We start from the raw sequence: 14,005 nt of genomic DNA on the forward strand, positions 1-14,005 counted from the left end.
GGTACTAAACAGGCCTATAGATGGAGTGCAAACAGTACAGACATCTACCACTGGCTGCATTTCCTATTACACTGACAAATACTCAGACCTAAGAGAATGTCTTTCCCAAAATTATCATGCAATAAAGAATGAAACAAAATAAATCCAATATTTATTAGGTGAAAATCCAAAATGTGCAGTTTTGGCAGCCAAAAATGTATGTCCTGCTGCCACAACCTGAGGGACAGCCAGTGAAAAGTGTAATGTAATGTCGATAATATTTCCCATGTAGTTGTGTTTTTCATACCGTGTCATGCGTCTTCAGTCAGGATGAGACTGGTCTTCTCCCATTGCTTTAATGTATTATGGTTCTCATTAATATTGTTGATGGTAATCCCATGTACACTACTACTACTATTATTGCTGTTGGTCCCACCATTTACTTATATATATTTTGACAATGTAAGTAATGATGAATGTGCCATGTAGAAAGAGAGAAACCCGTAGTATCATTGTTAAACCGGCTGTGCCTCATTCAGTTGGTTTGGCGTGTCCTTCAGCGAATACAATGACACCTCCACTACCGTCCACACGCCCACCTCCACCTCCACACGCCCACCTCCACACGCCCACCTCCAGCTATGTACATTAAATCACCCCCAGTGTGTTATCTACACGTACCTGTGCCAGGATGTTGAGGGCAGCATTCCCTCCCAGCTTGGCGTCGACAGTGAACTCAGTGGGTTTCCCCACTGCAAGACCACTGCTCTGTAGGCCTGGACCATACGCCTTCACCTGGACACAGCAAAGAGAGCACATCAAACAGGTTTGCAACTGGAGGGTTGCCGGTTCAAAACCCCGGGTTAGACAGAAAATCTGGTGAGATGAGCCACTGAAGGGTTAACTACCCCTGGGGAGCCACACCGGGGCCCACCCCTGGGGAGCCACCCCACCGGGAGCCACACCGGGGCCCACCCCTGGGGAGCCGAGCCACCACACCGGGAGCCACACCGGGGCCCACCCCTGGGGAGCCGAGCCACCACACCGGGAGCCACACCGGGGCCCACCCCTGAGGAGCCACCCCCCCCCGGAGCCACAAAGTCCTCTTCATTGTGTTAAGAATTTAAAAAAATATTACAATACATTCAGATTCACACTGTGTGCCCTCAGGCCCCTCCTCCACCACATATCTACAACACACTGTGTGCCCTCAGGCCCCTCCTCCACCACATATCTACAACACACTGTGTGCCCTCAGGCCCCTCCTCCACCACATATCTACAACACACTGTGTGCCCTCAGGCCCCTCCTCCACCACATATCTACAACACACTGTGTGCCCTCAGGCCCCTCCTCCACCACATATCTACAACACACTGTGTGCCCTCAGGCCCCTCCTCCACCACATATCTACAACACACTGTGTGCCCTCAGGCCCCTCCACACAGTGTGTTGTAGATATGTGGTAGTGGTGGAGGAGGGGCCTGAGGGCACACAGTGTGTTGTAGATATGTGGTAGTGGTGGAGGAGGGGCCTGAGGGCACACAGTGTGTTGTAGATATGTGGTAGTGGTGGAGGAGGGGCCTGAGGACACACAGTGTGTTGTAGATATGTGAATGTATTGTCATGTTTTTAAAATTGTACAAATTGCCTTAATTTTGTGGGACCCCAGGAAGAGTAGCTGCTGCCTTGGCAGGAACTAATGGGGATCCATAATAAACCCCAGGAAGAGTAGCTGCTGCCTTGGCAGGAACTAATGGGGATCCATAATGCACCCCAGGAAGAGTAGCTGCTGCCTTGGCAGGAACTAATGGGGATCCATAATGCACCCCAGGAAGAGTAGCTGCTGCCTTGGCAGGAACTAATGGGGATCCATAATAAACCCCAGGAAGAGTAGCTGCTGCCTTGGCAGGAACTAATGGGGATCCATAATAAACCCCAGGAAGAGTAGCTGCTGCCTTGGCAGGAACTAATGGGGATCCATAATAAACCCCAGGAAGAGTAGCTGCTGCCTTGGCAGGAACTAATGGGGATCCATAATAAACCCCAGGAAGAGTAGCTGCTGCCTTGGCAGGAACTAATGGGGATCCATAATAAACCCCAGGAAGAGTAGCTGCTGCCTTGGCAGGAACTAATGGGGATACATAATAAACCCCAGGAAGAGTAGCTGCTGCCTTGGCAGGAACTACTGGGGATCCATAATAAACCCCAGGAAGAGTAGCTGCTGCCTTGGCAGGAACTAATGGGGATCCATAATAAACCCCAGGAAGAGTAGCTGCTGCCTTGGCAGGAACTAATGGGGATCCATAATAAACCCCAGGAAGAGTAGCTGCTGCCTTGGCAGGAACTAATGGGGATCCATAATAAACCCCAGGAAGAGTAGCTGCTGCCTTGGCAGGAACTAATGGGGATCCATAATAAATACCTTAGTAGTCCTTGTTTACAGCAGCAGTGATTTAACATACCTTATCAGGGTAGTAGTCCTTGTTTACAGCAGCAGTGATTTCAGCCATGAAGGGAGAGTGCTGGATGTCCTCGTTGTTACAGAGCACATGCACCGCATACTCTCCTGCTTCCATTGGCCAGTACCGCACGTCACATGACCCGTCGCCCTTATCATCACACTCGATCTTCGCCTGGGACGGACCCTCCACTGAGAAACCTGGACACAGACCTTCTGATGAGGACACGCAGATTCTGTGTGTGGACACGCAGATTCTGTGTGTGGACGTGTTTACCTATTCTACTGGGGACATTGTTAGTCCCCACAAGGTCAAATCCTATTTATTGGGGGTTTAGGGTTAAGGTTAGAATTACGTTAACGGTTAGGAGCTGGAGGTCGTACGATTAATCAGGACCAATTTCAAGTTGTCATAACAAAGCGGTAATCGGCATTTCTGGACGCCGATTACATTGATCCACGAGGAGACCGAGTGGCAGGCTGACCACCTGTTACGCGAGTGCAGCAAGGAGCCAAGGGAAGTTGCTAGCTAGCATTAAACTTAAAAAAAAACAATCCATCTTCACAATCACTAGTTGATGATATTACTAAGTTAACTAGCTTGTCCTGCATTGCATAAACAATGCGGTTGCATTTGGGGGAATTTTACCCCTTTTTCTCCCCAATTTCGTGGTATCCAAATCTTGTCTCATTGCTACAACTCCCGTACGGGCTCGGGCTCAGGAGAGACGAAGGTTGAATGTCATGCGTCCTCCGATACACAACCCAACCAGCCGCACTGCTTCTTAACACAGCGCGCATCCAACCCGGAAGCCAGCCGCACCAATGTGTCGGCGGCTACACCGTGCACCTGGCAACCTTGGCTAGCGCGCACTGCGCCCGGCCCGCCACAGGAGTCGCTGGTGCGCGATGAGACAAGGACATCCCTACCGACCAAGCCCTCCCTAACCCGGACGACGCTAGGCCAATTGTGCGTCGCCCCACGGACCTCCCGGTCGCGGCCGGTTACGACAGAGCCTGGGCGCGAACCCAGGGACTCTGATGGCACAGCTGGCGCTGCAGTACAGCGCCCTTAACCACTGTTCCACCCGGGAGGCCCTCACGTTTACTTTCTTTAACACTGTTTTCGCATTATTTAAACCAAATTGAGCATATTTCATTATTTATAAAAATAAATACATGTATTATATTAAGTTAAAATAAATTCAGTATTGTTGTAATTGTTAACATTAAAAATATTTTTTTTTTTTAAATATCGGCATCGTTTTGTTTTTGGTCCTCCTCCAATCGGTATCATAAATCGGTCGACCTCTATTAGGAGCCAAGTTTAATTTTACGGTTAGGAGCTAGAAAATAGGATTTTGAATGGGACTGAATTGTGTCTCCACAAAGTTAGCCGTACAAGTGTGTGTACACTTACCCAGTGTTCCCACATTCTCTCCAACAGCTTCGACCACGAAGTCGGCAGATTTACCCACAATGCCGCTCTCCAGGCCGGGCCCCCATGCTCGCACCTTCTGTGGCCCCGCCTCCAAACCAATCTTCACCTCCAACGGGCTGCAACAGGAAGTGATATGTGACAGCATTACACCAGGCTCTCTATTCATGACTATTAATTGTTGTTGACACATAACATGTTGCAAAGAGGATCAGTTATTTACCAGAGTTCACCTGCAATGACTTACAGTCCTTTTCCCTATTAGACTTAGTTGAATGCACAAACTATGTCACTCTGGTTAACAATGTAAATGTACCTGCGGGGGATGTGTTGTCCTCCCCAGGTGATGGTTATACTGTATGTTCCGGGGGTGGTGGGGTAGTACTCAAACCCAAACACTCCGTCTCCTAGATCCTTCCTCTTACAGGGCTCCTCCAGACCCTCTGCACACACAGGGTCAGTTTGGTCATTAAGAAAATTGAGTCACATACTGTGTGTTAGAGAGATATACACACAGTAGCAGTCAATAGTTTTTACTATTTTCTACATTGTTGAATAATAGTGAAGACATGAAAAGATAACACATTTGGAATAATGTAGTAACCAAAAAGAAGTTAAAATAAAACATTTTAAAAAGTTCTCAGATTCTTCAAAGTAGCGTCCCTTTGCCTTGATGACAGCTTTGCATTCTCTCAACCAGCATCATGAGGTAGTCACCTGTAATGCATTTCAATTAACATGTGGTCTTGGTAAAAGTGAATGTGGAATTGCTTTCCTTCTTAATGTGTTTGAGCCAATCAGTTGTGTTGTGACAAGGTAGAGGTGTATACAGAAGATGGTCTTTTACCAAATACTAAGTCCATATTATGGCAAGAACAGCTCAAATAAGCAAAGAGAAACTGTCCATCATTACTTTAACACATGGTCAGTCAATATGGAACATTCCAAGAACTTTGAAAGTTTCTTCAAGTGCAGTCGCAAAAACCAGGAAGAGCTATGATGAAACTGGCTCTCATGAGGACTGCCACAGACCCAGAGTTACCTCTGCTGCAGAGGATAAGTTCATTAGAGTTAACTGCACCTCAAATTGCAGCCCAAATAAATGCTTCCGAGTTCAAGTAACAGACATCAACTGTTCAGAGGTGACTGCATGAAAGCAGGCCTTCATGGTTGAATTACTGCAAAGAAACCACTACTAAAGGACACCACTAAGAAGCGAGTTGCTTGGGCCAAGAAACAGGAGTAGTGGACAGACTGGTGTAAATCTGTCATTTGGGTTGATTAGTGCAAATTGGAGATTTTCGGCTCCAACTGCCGTGTCTTCGAGATGCAGAGTAGCTGAGTGGATGATCTCTGCATGTGTGGTTCCCACTGTGGAACATGGAGGTAGTGTGATTTATTTAGAATTCAAGGCTCACTTAACCAGCATGACTACCACATCATTCTGCAGCGATACACCATCCCATCTGGTTTGGCTTTAGTGGGACTATCATTTTCAACAGGACAATGACCCAACACACCTCCAGGCTGTGTAAGGGCTATTTGACCAAGAAGGAGAGTGATGGAGTGCTGCATCAGATGACCTGGCCTTCAATATCACCTGACCTCAACCCAAGTGAGATGACTTGGGATGAGTTGGACCTCAGATTGAAGGAAAAGCAGCCAACAAGTGCTCAGCATGTGGGAACTCCTTCAACACTGTTGGAAAAACATTCCCTATGAAGCTGGTTGAGAGAATGCCAAGAGTGTTCAAAGCAAAGGTTGGCTACTTTGAAGAATCTCAAATATATGTATTTGTTTAACACTTGAAAACCCCCTGAATGAGTCAATGTCCAAACCTTTGACTGGTACTGTTTATATAAACTCAGCAAAAAAATAGAAACGTCCCTTTTTCAGGTCCATGTCTTTCAAAGATATTTCGTAAAAATCCAAATAACTTCACAGATCTTCATGGTAAAGGGTTTAAACACCGTTTTCCATGCTTGTTCAATGAACCATAAACAATTAATGAACATGCACCTGTGGAACGGTCGTTAAGACACTAACAGCTTATAGACGGTAGGCAATTGAGGTCACAGTTATGAAAACTTAGGACACTAAAGAGGCCTTTCTACGGACTCTGAAAAACACCAAAAGAAAGATTCATTGGCAGACCACGTGTAACATCTGCACAGGATCGGTACATCCGAACATCACACCTGCGGGACAGGTACAGAATGGCAACAACTGCCCGAGTTACACCATTAACGGCACAATCCCTCCATCAGTGCTCAGACTGTCCGCAATAAACAGAGGCTGGACTGAGGGCTTGTAGGCCTGTTGTAATGCAGGTCCTCACCAGACGTCACCGGCAACAACATCGCCTATGGGCACAAACCCACTGTCGCTGGACCTCTTCACTGACGAGTCACGGTTGTCTCACCAGGGAAATGGTCGGAATGAGCGTTACACCGAGGCCTGTACTCTGGAGCGGGATCGATTTGGAGGTGGAGGGTCCGTCATGGTCTGGGGCGGTGTGTCACAGCATCAGACAAAACTCCTCCTCCCTCATGTGGTACCCTTCCCTGCAGGCTCATTCTGACATGACCCTCCAGCATGACAATGCCACCAGCCATACTGCTCGTTCTGTGTGTGATTTCCTGCAAGATTTCCTGTCAGTGTTCTGCCATGGCCAGCAGAGCCTGGATCTCAATCCCATTGAGCACGTCTGGGACCTGTTGGATCAGAGGGTGAGGGCTAGGGCCATTCCCCCCAGAAATGTCCGGGAACTTGCAGGTGCCTTGGTGGAAGACTGGGGTAACATCTCATAGCAAGAACTGGCAAATCTGGTGCAGTTCATGAGGAGATGCACTGCTGTACTTAATGCAGCTGGTGGCCACACCAGATACTGACTGTTACTTTTGACCCCCCCTTTGTTCAGGGACACATTATTCCATTTAGTCACATGTCTGTGGAACTTGTTCAGTTTGTCTCAGTTGTTGAATCTTATGTTCATACAAATATTTACACATGTTAATTTTTCTGAAAATAAACAGTTGACAGTGAGAGGACATTTCTTTTTTTCATGAGAATACATATATTATTAATAGATGCTCGTTGGCATAGTTTATGAAACTAAGGCTGCTGGGTAGTGTAGTTTATTAAATATATAGGCTGCTGGGTAGTTGACTCACTGGGGCCCTTGATGGTGACTTTGAGTTCTCCAGTCCCAGCTCCTTTAGTGAAGACTCTGAAGTCAGCCGTCTCCTTCACCCTGAGGCCTTTGGGCTGCAGACCACGCCCCTTAGCCCGAACCAGGCTGGGGTTACAAGCTGGGGGAGGGAGGAGGGTTAGAGGTGAACACAGTCTATAGTTTGAATGGATGACATTAACCCCCAGGGGAACTGCTAAATAAGGACCGGCTGAGTCACATGCGCATGTGTGTGTGTGTGTGTGTGTGTGTAGACATTGGGTCAGTCTGGGTTTGGAGGTTTAGAGAGAGATGACACACCAGTCTATGAAAAAGGATGAGTCACAATGAATAGTATGAGACACACACCGAGTCTAGCACCCAAGAGAGATCCCAGGAAGTGACAGGACAGTAGAAGGAAGAAGCTGCTCCAGAGAGAGAAGAGATACCAGCTCCCTCCATCCTTCCATAGAGAGAGAACGAAGCAGTTAGAATATAAAAGTAGTGACAAACAGAACAGAGAAAGAAACAGAACCAGAATAACAAAGCAAGAAACAGAACCAACGAAACAGAACCAGAATAACAAAGCAAGAAACAGAACCAACGAAACAGAACCAGAATAACAAAGCAAGAAACAGAACCAACAAAACAGCAGAAACAGAACCAGAATAACAGAACCAGACAAAGTAAAGTCAGACACTCTGCCTCATTTCCCTCAGTCTGTCTCACCCTCTCCTATGTTAACAGTGAAGGGGCTCTTGCTGATCTGCCCTCCGGCGAAGGTAACGTAGATGGTGTGGGCCCCCTCCAGGGTGGGTTTGTAGGTGCAGCGGTACGAACTGTTGCCCTTATCCTCTATCTGACACACCACCACGTCCTTCTTACCCGCTGGGTCCATGATCACCACCTCCACCTCTCCCACACCAGCACCTGGAGACAGGGGCAGCTTTAGCATCATACCAATAGACTGCGTCCTCCGTAATTATGGGAATGAGAAGCACTCTTTTTGGCCCAATACTCCAAAAGTTTAACAATGGGGTTAAAATACAGACTGTCAGCTTTCATTTGATGCATTGTCATACATATCGGGTGAACCGTTTAGGAATTACAGCACTTCTGGTACATAGTCCCCCACTTTAGGGGAGCAAAAGTATTGAGACAAATTCACTTATGTGTATTAAAGTAGTAATGTATTGTCTCATTTAATTTTATTTAACTCGGCAAGTCAGTTAAGAGCTAATTCTTATTTACAATGATGGCCTAGCAACAGAGGGTTAACTGCCACTGTTCCTAAACTACTAGTCATCACCATTACAATAACAGGGAAGGTTAGCATTTTGGGGGGGTATTTGTGCATCTAAAACCCCCTTCTTTTTTTAAACCACAAAAAAATACAGTAGTCCTTCCTAACGGAACTGCCTGAGAGGATGGAAACTGCTCACGGATGTCAGAATAGTCCTTCCTAACGGAGCTGCCTGAGAGGATGGAAACTGCTCAGGGATGTCAGAATAGTCCTTCCTAACGGAGCTGCCTGAGAGGATGGAAACTGCTCAGGGATGTCAGAATAGTCCTTCCTAACGGAGCTGCCTGAGAGGATGGAAACTGCTCAGGGATGTCAGAAAGAGACCCATGGTGATTTTAAAATGGCTGTGAAGAGAGAAAACAGAGTGTACCTGCGGTGTAGACATCAAAGTATGTGGTCTTATTGGCGATGTTCCCGGCAGGTTCTAGTCCAGGTCCCTGGGCTGTAGCTTTACTGCTGTCTCCCTGAGCCATCCCCACATCCACCTCATAAGGGGACTTATTGATGTGTAGCCCCGCAAACAGCACCGTCACCTGGTAAAAACACAGAGTTACCAAACAGCACCGTCACCTGGTAACAGTTACCAAACAGCACCGTCACCTGGTCAGAAAAACATGTCACCTAACATTACACAGAGCACCATTACCTAGGATTAAGTAGGGTTCGTTTAGGCTTACCTTGTGCATCCCAGTGACTTTAGGAATGTAGAAGACTGAGTAGGTACGATTCTTATCGTTGTTGGCTGTCACCTTGGCCTGACGGGGAGGATAGAGAGAGACACCCGCTAATTATCAAAATCCAGAAAAGAGACATTACATTTCAACCACCTAAAAGTATGCAATTCCCAAACCTTCCATAAAGCCATCACCTGGCTCTCAGGAGAAGACTGGCTATGTGCACACAGCCTACAAAATGAGGTGGAAACTGAGCTGCGGTTCCTAACCTCCTGGCAAATGACTGACCATAGAGACACATATTCACCTCAGATTACACAGACCTACAAAGAATTTGAAAACAAACCCAATTTTTGATAAACTTCTACTGGGTGAAATACCACAGCAGCAAGATTTGTGACCTGTTGCCACAAGAAAAAGGACAACCAGGGAAGATTAAGCACCATTGTAAATACATGCATTCATTTTCCCTTTTGTACTTTAACTATTTGCACATATTACAACACTGTATATACATGACATTTGAAATGTTTTTATTCCTTTGGAACTTGAGTAATGTTTACTGTTAAAAAACAAAATATTATCTACTTCAAATGCTTAAATTTAATTGAGACACCGAGAGCTATACAGCTATAACTTTTTTTTGTTTCTTTTTTATTATATTTGAGTTTAATCACAATATTTGTTCTATTATTTATTCTGTCTTTCTGGTGGATTAAATTGAAACCAACTTTCTATGACGTTTAAAAACAGCGATATTTGGGATTTCCTTTAAATTACTGAAAGTGAGAGGTTGTAGTCTGAATAAAGGGAGAGGTTGTAGTCTGAATAAAGGGAGAGGTTGTAGTCTGAATAAAGGGAGAGGTTGTAGTCTGAATAAAGGGAGAGGTTGTAGTCTGAATAAAGGGAGAGGTTGTAGTCTGAATAAAGGGAAAAAGGCCTTTCTTGAACATCGGGTGAGACATTCTTACTAATTTGCTATAGAAGAGGTTCAGATTTAAGTTTCACTTTTGTACGACTGAAGCCTTTAGTGAGAGGTCTAATATTTTAATTTCTGCACCCCGAATTCATATTCATTATATAAATAAGGCATTTAAATTGTGTCTGGCTTGCCGCTCCAAATAAAATGTAATTTCTCTCAATTTAAATTACTGTTCGCTAGGTGTAGGCAAGACCATCAGCAAATAGGTAAATTGTGAACCGACTAAAGAGTTAGCCAGGATGATTTTTCCACAAATAGACAGGTATTTTCCTTTCCATGGTAGTAAGATCTTACCTATTTTTGCTAACTTTATATTTTTTTTGAGTGATCATTTCTTTTGGGATTTGTATACCGAGTATGTCCACATCCCAAACAGACCATTTTATTGGTAAACTACCCTATAATGTACAAGTTGCATTTTTTTGTGATCCAATACGTATATAATATGGTTTCAATCCAGAGAGGTTAGAAAAAGTACCTAGATCCTCTAGGAGGCTGTGGAATCCATTGAAATTATTGTTGGATCTGATTTTCACAGCTAAAATTTCAATGGCCATAATAAATAGATATGCCGATAGTGGACAACCTTGTTCTACTCCTCGACAGTTTAAAACTTTAAGTAGCCATTGACTATTTTACACCTGGGGTTACTATACATAACTTTAACCCATTGTATAAGGGAGTTTCCAAAATTGAAATATTCCAGGCATTGTATATAAATTCCAGTCTTACTTCCTCAAAGGCCTTTTCAAAATCAGCTATGAATACCAGGCCTGGTTTCCCAGATATTTCAGTGTTCTATTGTTTCCAGTACTTGTTATATTTTCTCCAATGTATTGTAAAAAACCTGACTAGGATAAATAATATCCGACAATACCTTTTAAAATTCTATACGCTATACATTTTGCATCACAACACTGAAAAGGGTCCTACAATTGTTTTAACTTGTATCCTGTTTCAGTAATAATGAAACAGAGTGTCCGATAATCGACCATTTACAGAGTGGTTACAACACACTAAGAACGGTCCTCTGAGTACATCAAAAGGTTTGGTATACCTCCACTGGTATGCCATCCAGCCCTGGGGTTTTCCCAGGCGTAAAGGCTTTAATTGCATTAAGAAGTTCCCCCTCTGTAATTTGGCCTTCAAATGAGTCTGAACATATTATTATTAATAATAGAAAATAAAATCCTTACAATTAACTTCAGTTAGACACTGAAATGAAAACATATCCTTAAAGTACTTTGGTGAATCATGGGTAACGCCATCATTTGTAACAAGTTTCTGTAAATAATTTGGCAGCATTTCTATGTTGAATATTTTTTTTAAATAATTTGGTGCCTTTTTCCCCATATTCCATCCAGTTGGCTTTATTTTTATAAGTCAGAAGTTTACATGCACCTTAGCCAAATACATTTAAACTCAGTTTCACAATTCCTGACATTTAATCCTAGTAAGAATTCCCTGTTTTAGGTCAGTTAGGCTCACCACTTTATTTAAAAAAAATATGAAATGTCAGAATAGAGAATGATTTATTTCAGATTTAATTTATTTCATCATATTTCCAGTGGGTCAAAAGTTTAAATACATGAAATTGGTATTTGGTAGCATTGCCTTTAAAATGTTTAACTTGGGTCAAACGTTTCTGGTAGCATTCCACAAGCTTCCCACATTAAGGTGGGTGAATTTTGGCCATTCCTCCTGACATATCTGGTGTAACTGAGTCAGGTTTGTAAGGCCTCCTTGCTCACACAAGCTTTTTCAGTTCTGCCCACAAATTCTCTGTAGGATTGAGGTCAGGGCTTTGTGATGGCCACTCCAATACCTTGACTTTGTTGTTCTTGAGCCATTTTGCCACAACTTTGGAAGTATACATGGGGTCATTGTCCATGTGGGGTCATTGTCCATGTGGAAGACCCATTTGCAACCAAGCTTCAATATATCCACATCATTTTACCACCTCATGATGCCATCTATTTTGTGAAGTGCACCAGTCCCTTCTGCAGCAAAGCACCCCCACAAAATGATGCTGCCACCCCCGTGCTTCACGGTTGGGATGGTGTTCTTCAGCTTGCAAGCATCCCACTTTTTCATACAAAAATAAAAAAATGGTCATTATGACCGCAGTTCCATTTTTGTTTCATTAGACCAAAGGACATCTCTTTATCCCCATGTGCAGTTGCAAACCATAGTCTGGCTTCTAATGGCGATTTTATAGCAATGGCTACTTCCTTGCTGAGAGACCTTTCAGGTTATGTCGATATAGGACTCGTTGTACTGTGGATATAGATACTTTTGGACCTGTTTCCTCCAGCATCTTCACAAGGTCCTTTGCGGTTGTTCTGGGATTGATTTGCACTATTCGCACCAAAGTACGTTCATCTCTAGGAGACAGAACACATCTCCTTCCTGAACAGTATGACAGCTGCGTGGTCCCATGGTGTTTATACTTGTGTACTATTGGTTGTACAGATGAGTGTGGTACAGTCAGGCATTTGGAAATTGCTCCCAAGGATGAACCAGACTTGTGGAGGTCTACAATTTATTTTCTGAAGTCTTGGCTGATTTCTTTTGATTTTCCCATGTCAAACAAAGAGGCACTGAGTTTGAAGGTAGGTCTTGAAATAAATCCACAGGTACACCTCCAATTGATTAAAATTATGTCAATTAGCCTATCAAAAGCTTCTAAAGCCATGAGATAATTTTCTGGAATTTTCCAAGCTGTTTGAAGGCACAGTCAACTTAGTGTATGTAAACTTCTGACTCACTGGAATTGTGATACATTGAATTATAAAATGAAATAATCTGTCTAAACAATTGTTGGAAAAATTACTTGTGTCATGCACACAGTAGATGTCCTACCTGACTTACCAAAACTATAGTTTGTTAACAAGAAATTTGTGGAGTGGTTGAAAAACTGAGTTAATGACTCCAACCTAAGTGCATGTCAACTTCCGACTTCAACTGTATATGCGGTGTGTGTGTGTGTGTGTACCTCCTCTTTGTGTCCGGCAGGGTCCTCTACATACACCAGCACCTCTCCCATCCCAGCACTGATGGTCTCCACTGTAAACACCGCCTTCTTCATCACAACGTTACCTACTGGCTCTATACCTGGAGAGAACGAGAGCAAGAGCAAAAGAGGTGAGAGGCTGAGGAAAACATTTAGGTGTGTGTGTGTGAGAGAGAGACAGGAAAACATTTGTTAGTGTGTACCTGGTCCGTATGCGCGGGCCTTCTTGGGGTTCAGTTTGGGGCGGAGGGGTGCGCCAGGCTTCAGTTTGGACTTGGGGAACTGGGACAGGTATGTCATCACGGAATGTTCATCTACATTAGGGTCAACGATCTCCTCTGGGGTTATCACCTAGGAAACCAGATGGCACACTGTTTAGACACACACACAGCAGAGGGTAGCGTGATTTAATGTAGACCTTAACCACTACCTCAGACGATCGCAAGCTGCACAAAGCACCCACACGCACTCACAGAGCCACAGAGACAGAGAAAGAGTGTTGTTCTGAGAACTGGCCCACTGTGGGAGGAAACACCAACCACAGAGATAACTGACAGCACGCTACCAAGGTCTCCAGATCTGCCAACCTCGCACGAAAGCCCTGCCCACATGACAACTCAGCACTGCACACAAATACTAGGCGAACGCCATGAAGCTAACTGTACGCCGTGTCACCTACAGACAGCATCACAGCTCTGTAATAATTATGATGGTAGCATGATTCCAGAGACCAATGTGATGGTTAGCGTAGCTCGTGTACCTGAGGGATACCCAGCCAGTCATCAGCCTGTTGCATGGCCTCACGGGCGTTGTCCACTGGTTTAGTCTGGTCCCACTGGTCCCAATCAGGACACAGGCCTATAACAAAACGTTATTTAAAACTTAGAAACACACAACTATAAAAAATAAATACATTTAAAAAAACACAATGCTTACTGGGTCTTTGAAACAAGGCCCTTGAGACTAGCCATCTACACCCCCCCCAC

General features: G+C 44.4%; 1 protein-coding gene across 5 annotated transcripts in view; it reads right to left on the reverse strand.

Annotated features, from left to right (window-relative positions):
• Positions 1–14,005, reverse strand: part of flna (filamin A, alpha (actin binding protein 280)) — a 69,381-nt gene that overhangs the window by 26,836 nt on the left and 28,540 nt on the right. For all 5 annotated transcript variants that reach the window (XM_036947849.1, XM_036947850.1, XM_036947847.1 and 2 more), the window contains exons 4-14: positions 13,780–13,877; positions 13,223–13,370; positions 13,002–13,120; positions 9,028–9,105; positions 8,721–8,883; positions 7,777–7,977; positions 7,052–7,189; positions 4,195–4,321; positions 3,861–3,997; positions 2,445–2,641; positions 661–774 (exon numbers count right to left, since the gene is read on the reverse strand). In XM_036947849.1, the coding sequence (XP_036803744.1) occupies positions 661–774; positions 2,445–2,641; positions 3,861–3,997; positions 4,195–4,321; positions 7,052–7,189; positions 7,777–7,977; positions 8,721–8,883; positions 9,028–9,105; positions 13,002–13,120; positions 13,223–13,370; positions 13,780–13,877 (1,520 nt within the window). The remainder of the gene's footprint in view (positions 1–660; positions 775–2,444; positions 2,642–3,860; positions 3,998–4,194; positions 4,322–7,051; positions 7,190–7,776; positions 7,978–8,720; positions 8,884–9,027; positions 9,106–13,001; positions 13,121–13,222; positions 13,371–13,779; positions 13,878–14,005) is intronic.

The sequence above is a fragment of the Oncorhynchus mykiss genome, chromosome 16 (assembly GCF_013265735.2).
Source record: "Oncorhynchus mykiss isolate Arlee chromosome 16, USDA_OmykA_1.1, whole genome shotgun sequence".
Lineage (NCBI taxonomy): Eukaryota > Metazoa > Chordata > Actinopteri > Salmoniformes > Salmonidae > Oncorhynchus > Oncorhynchus mykiss.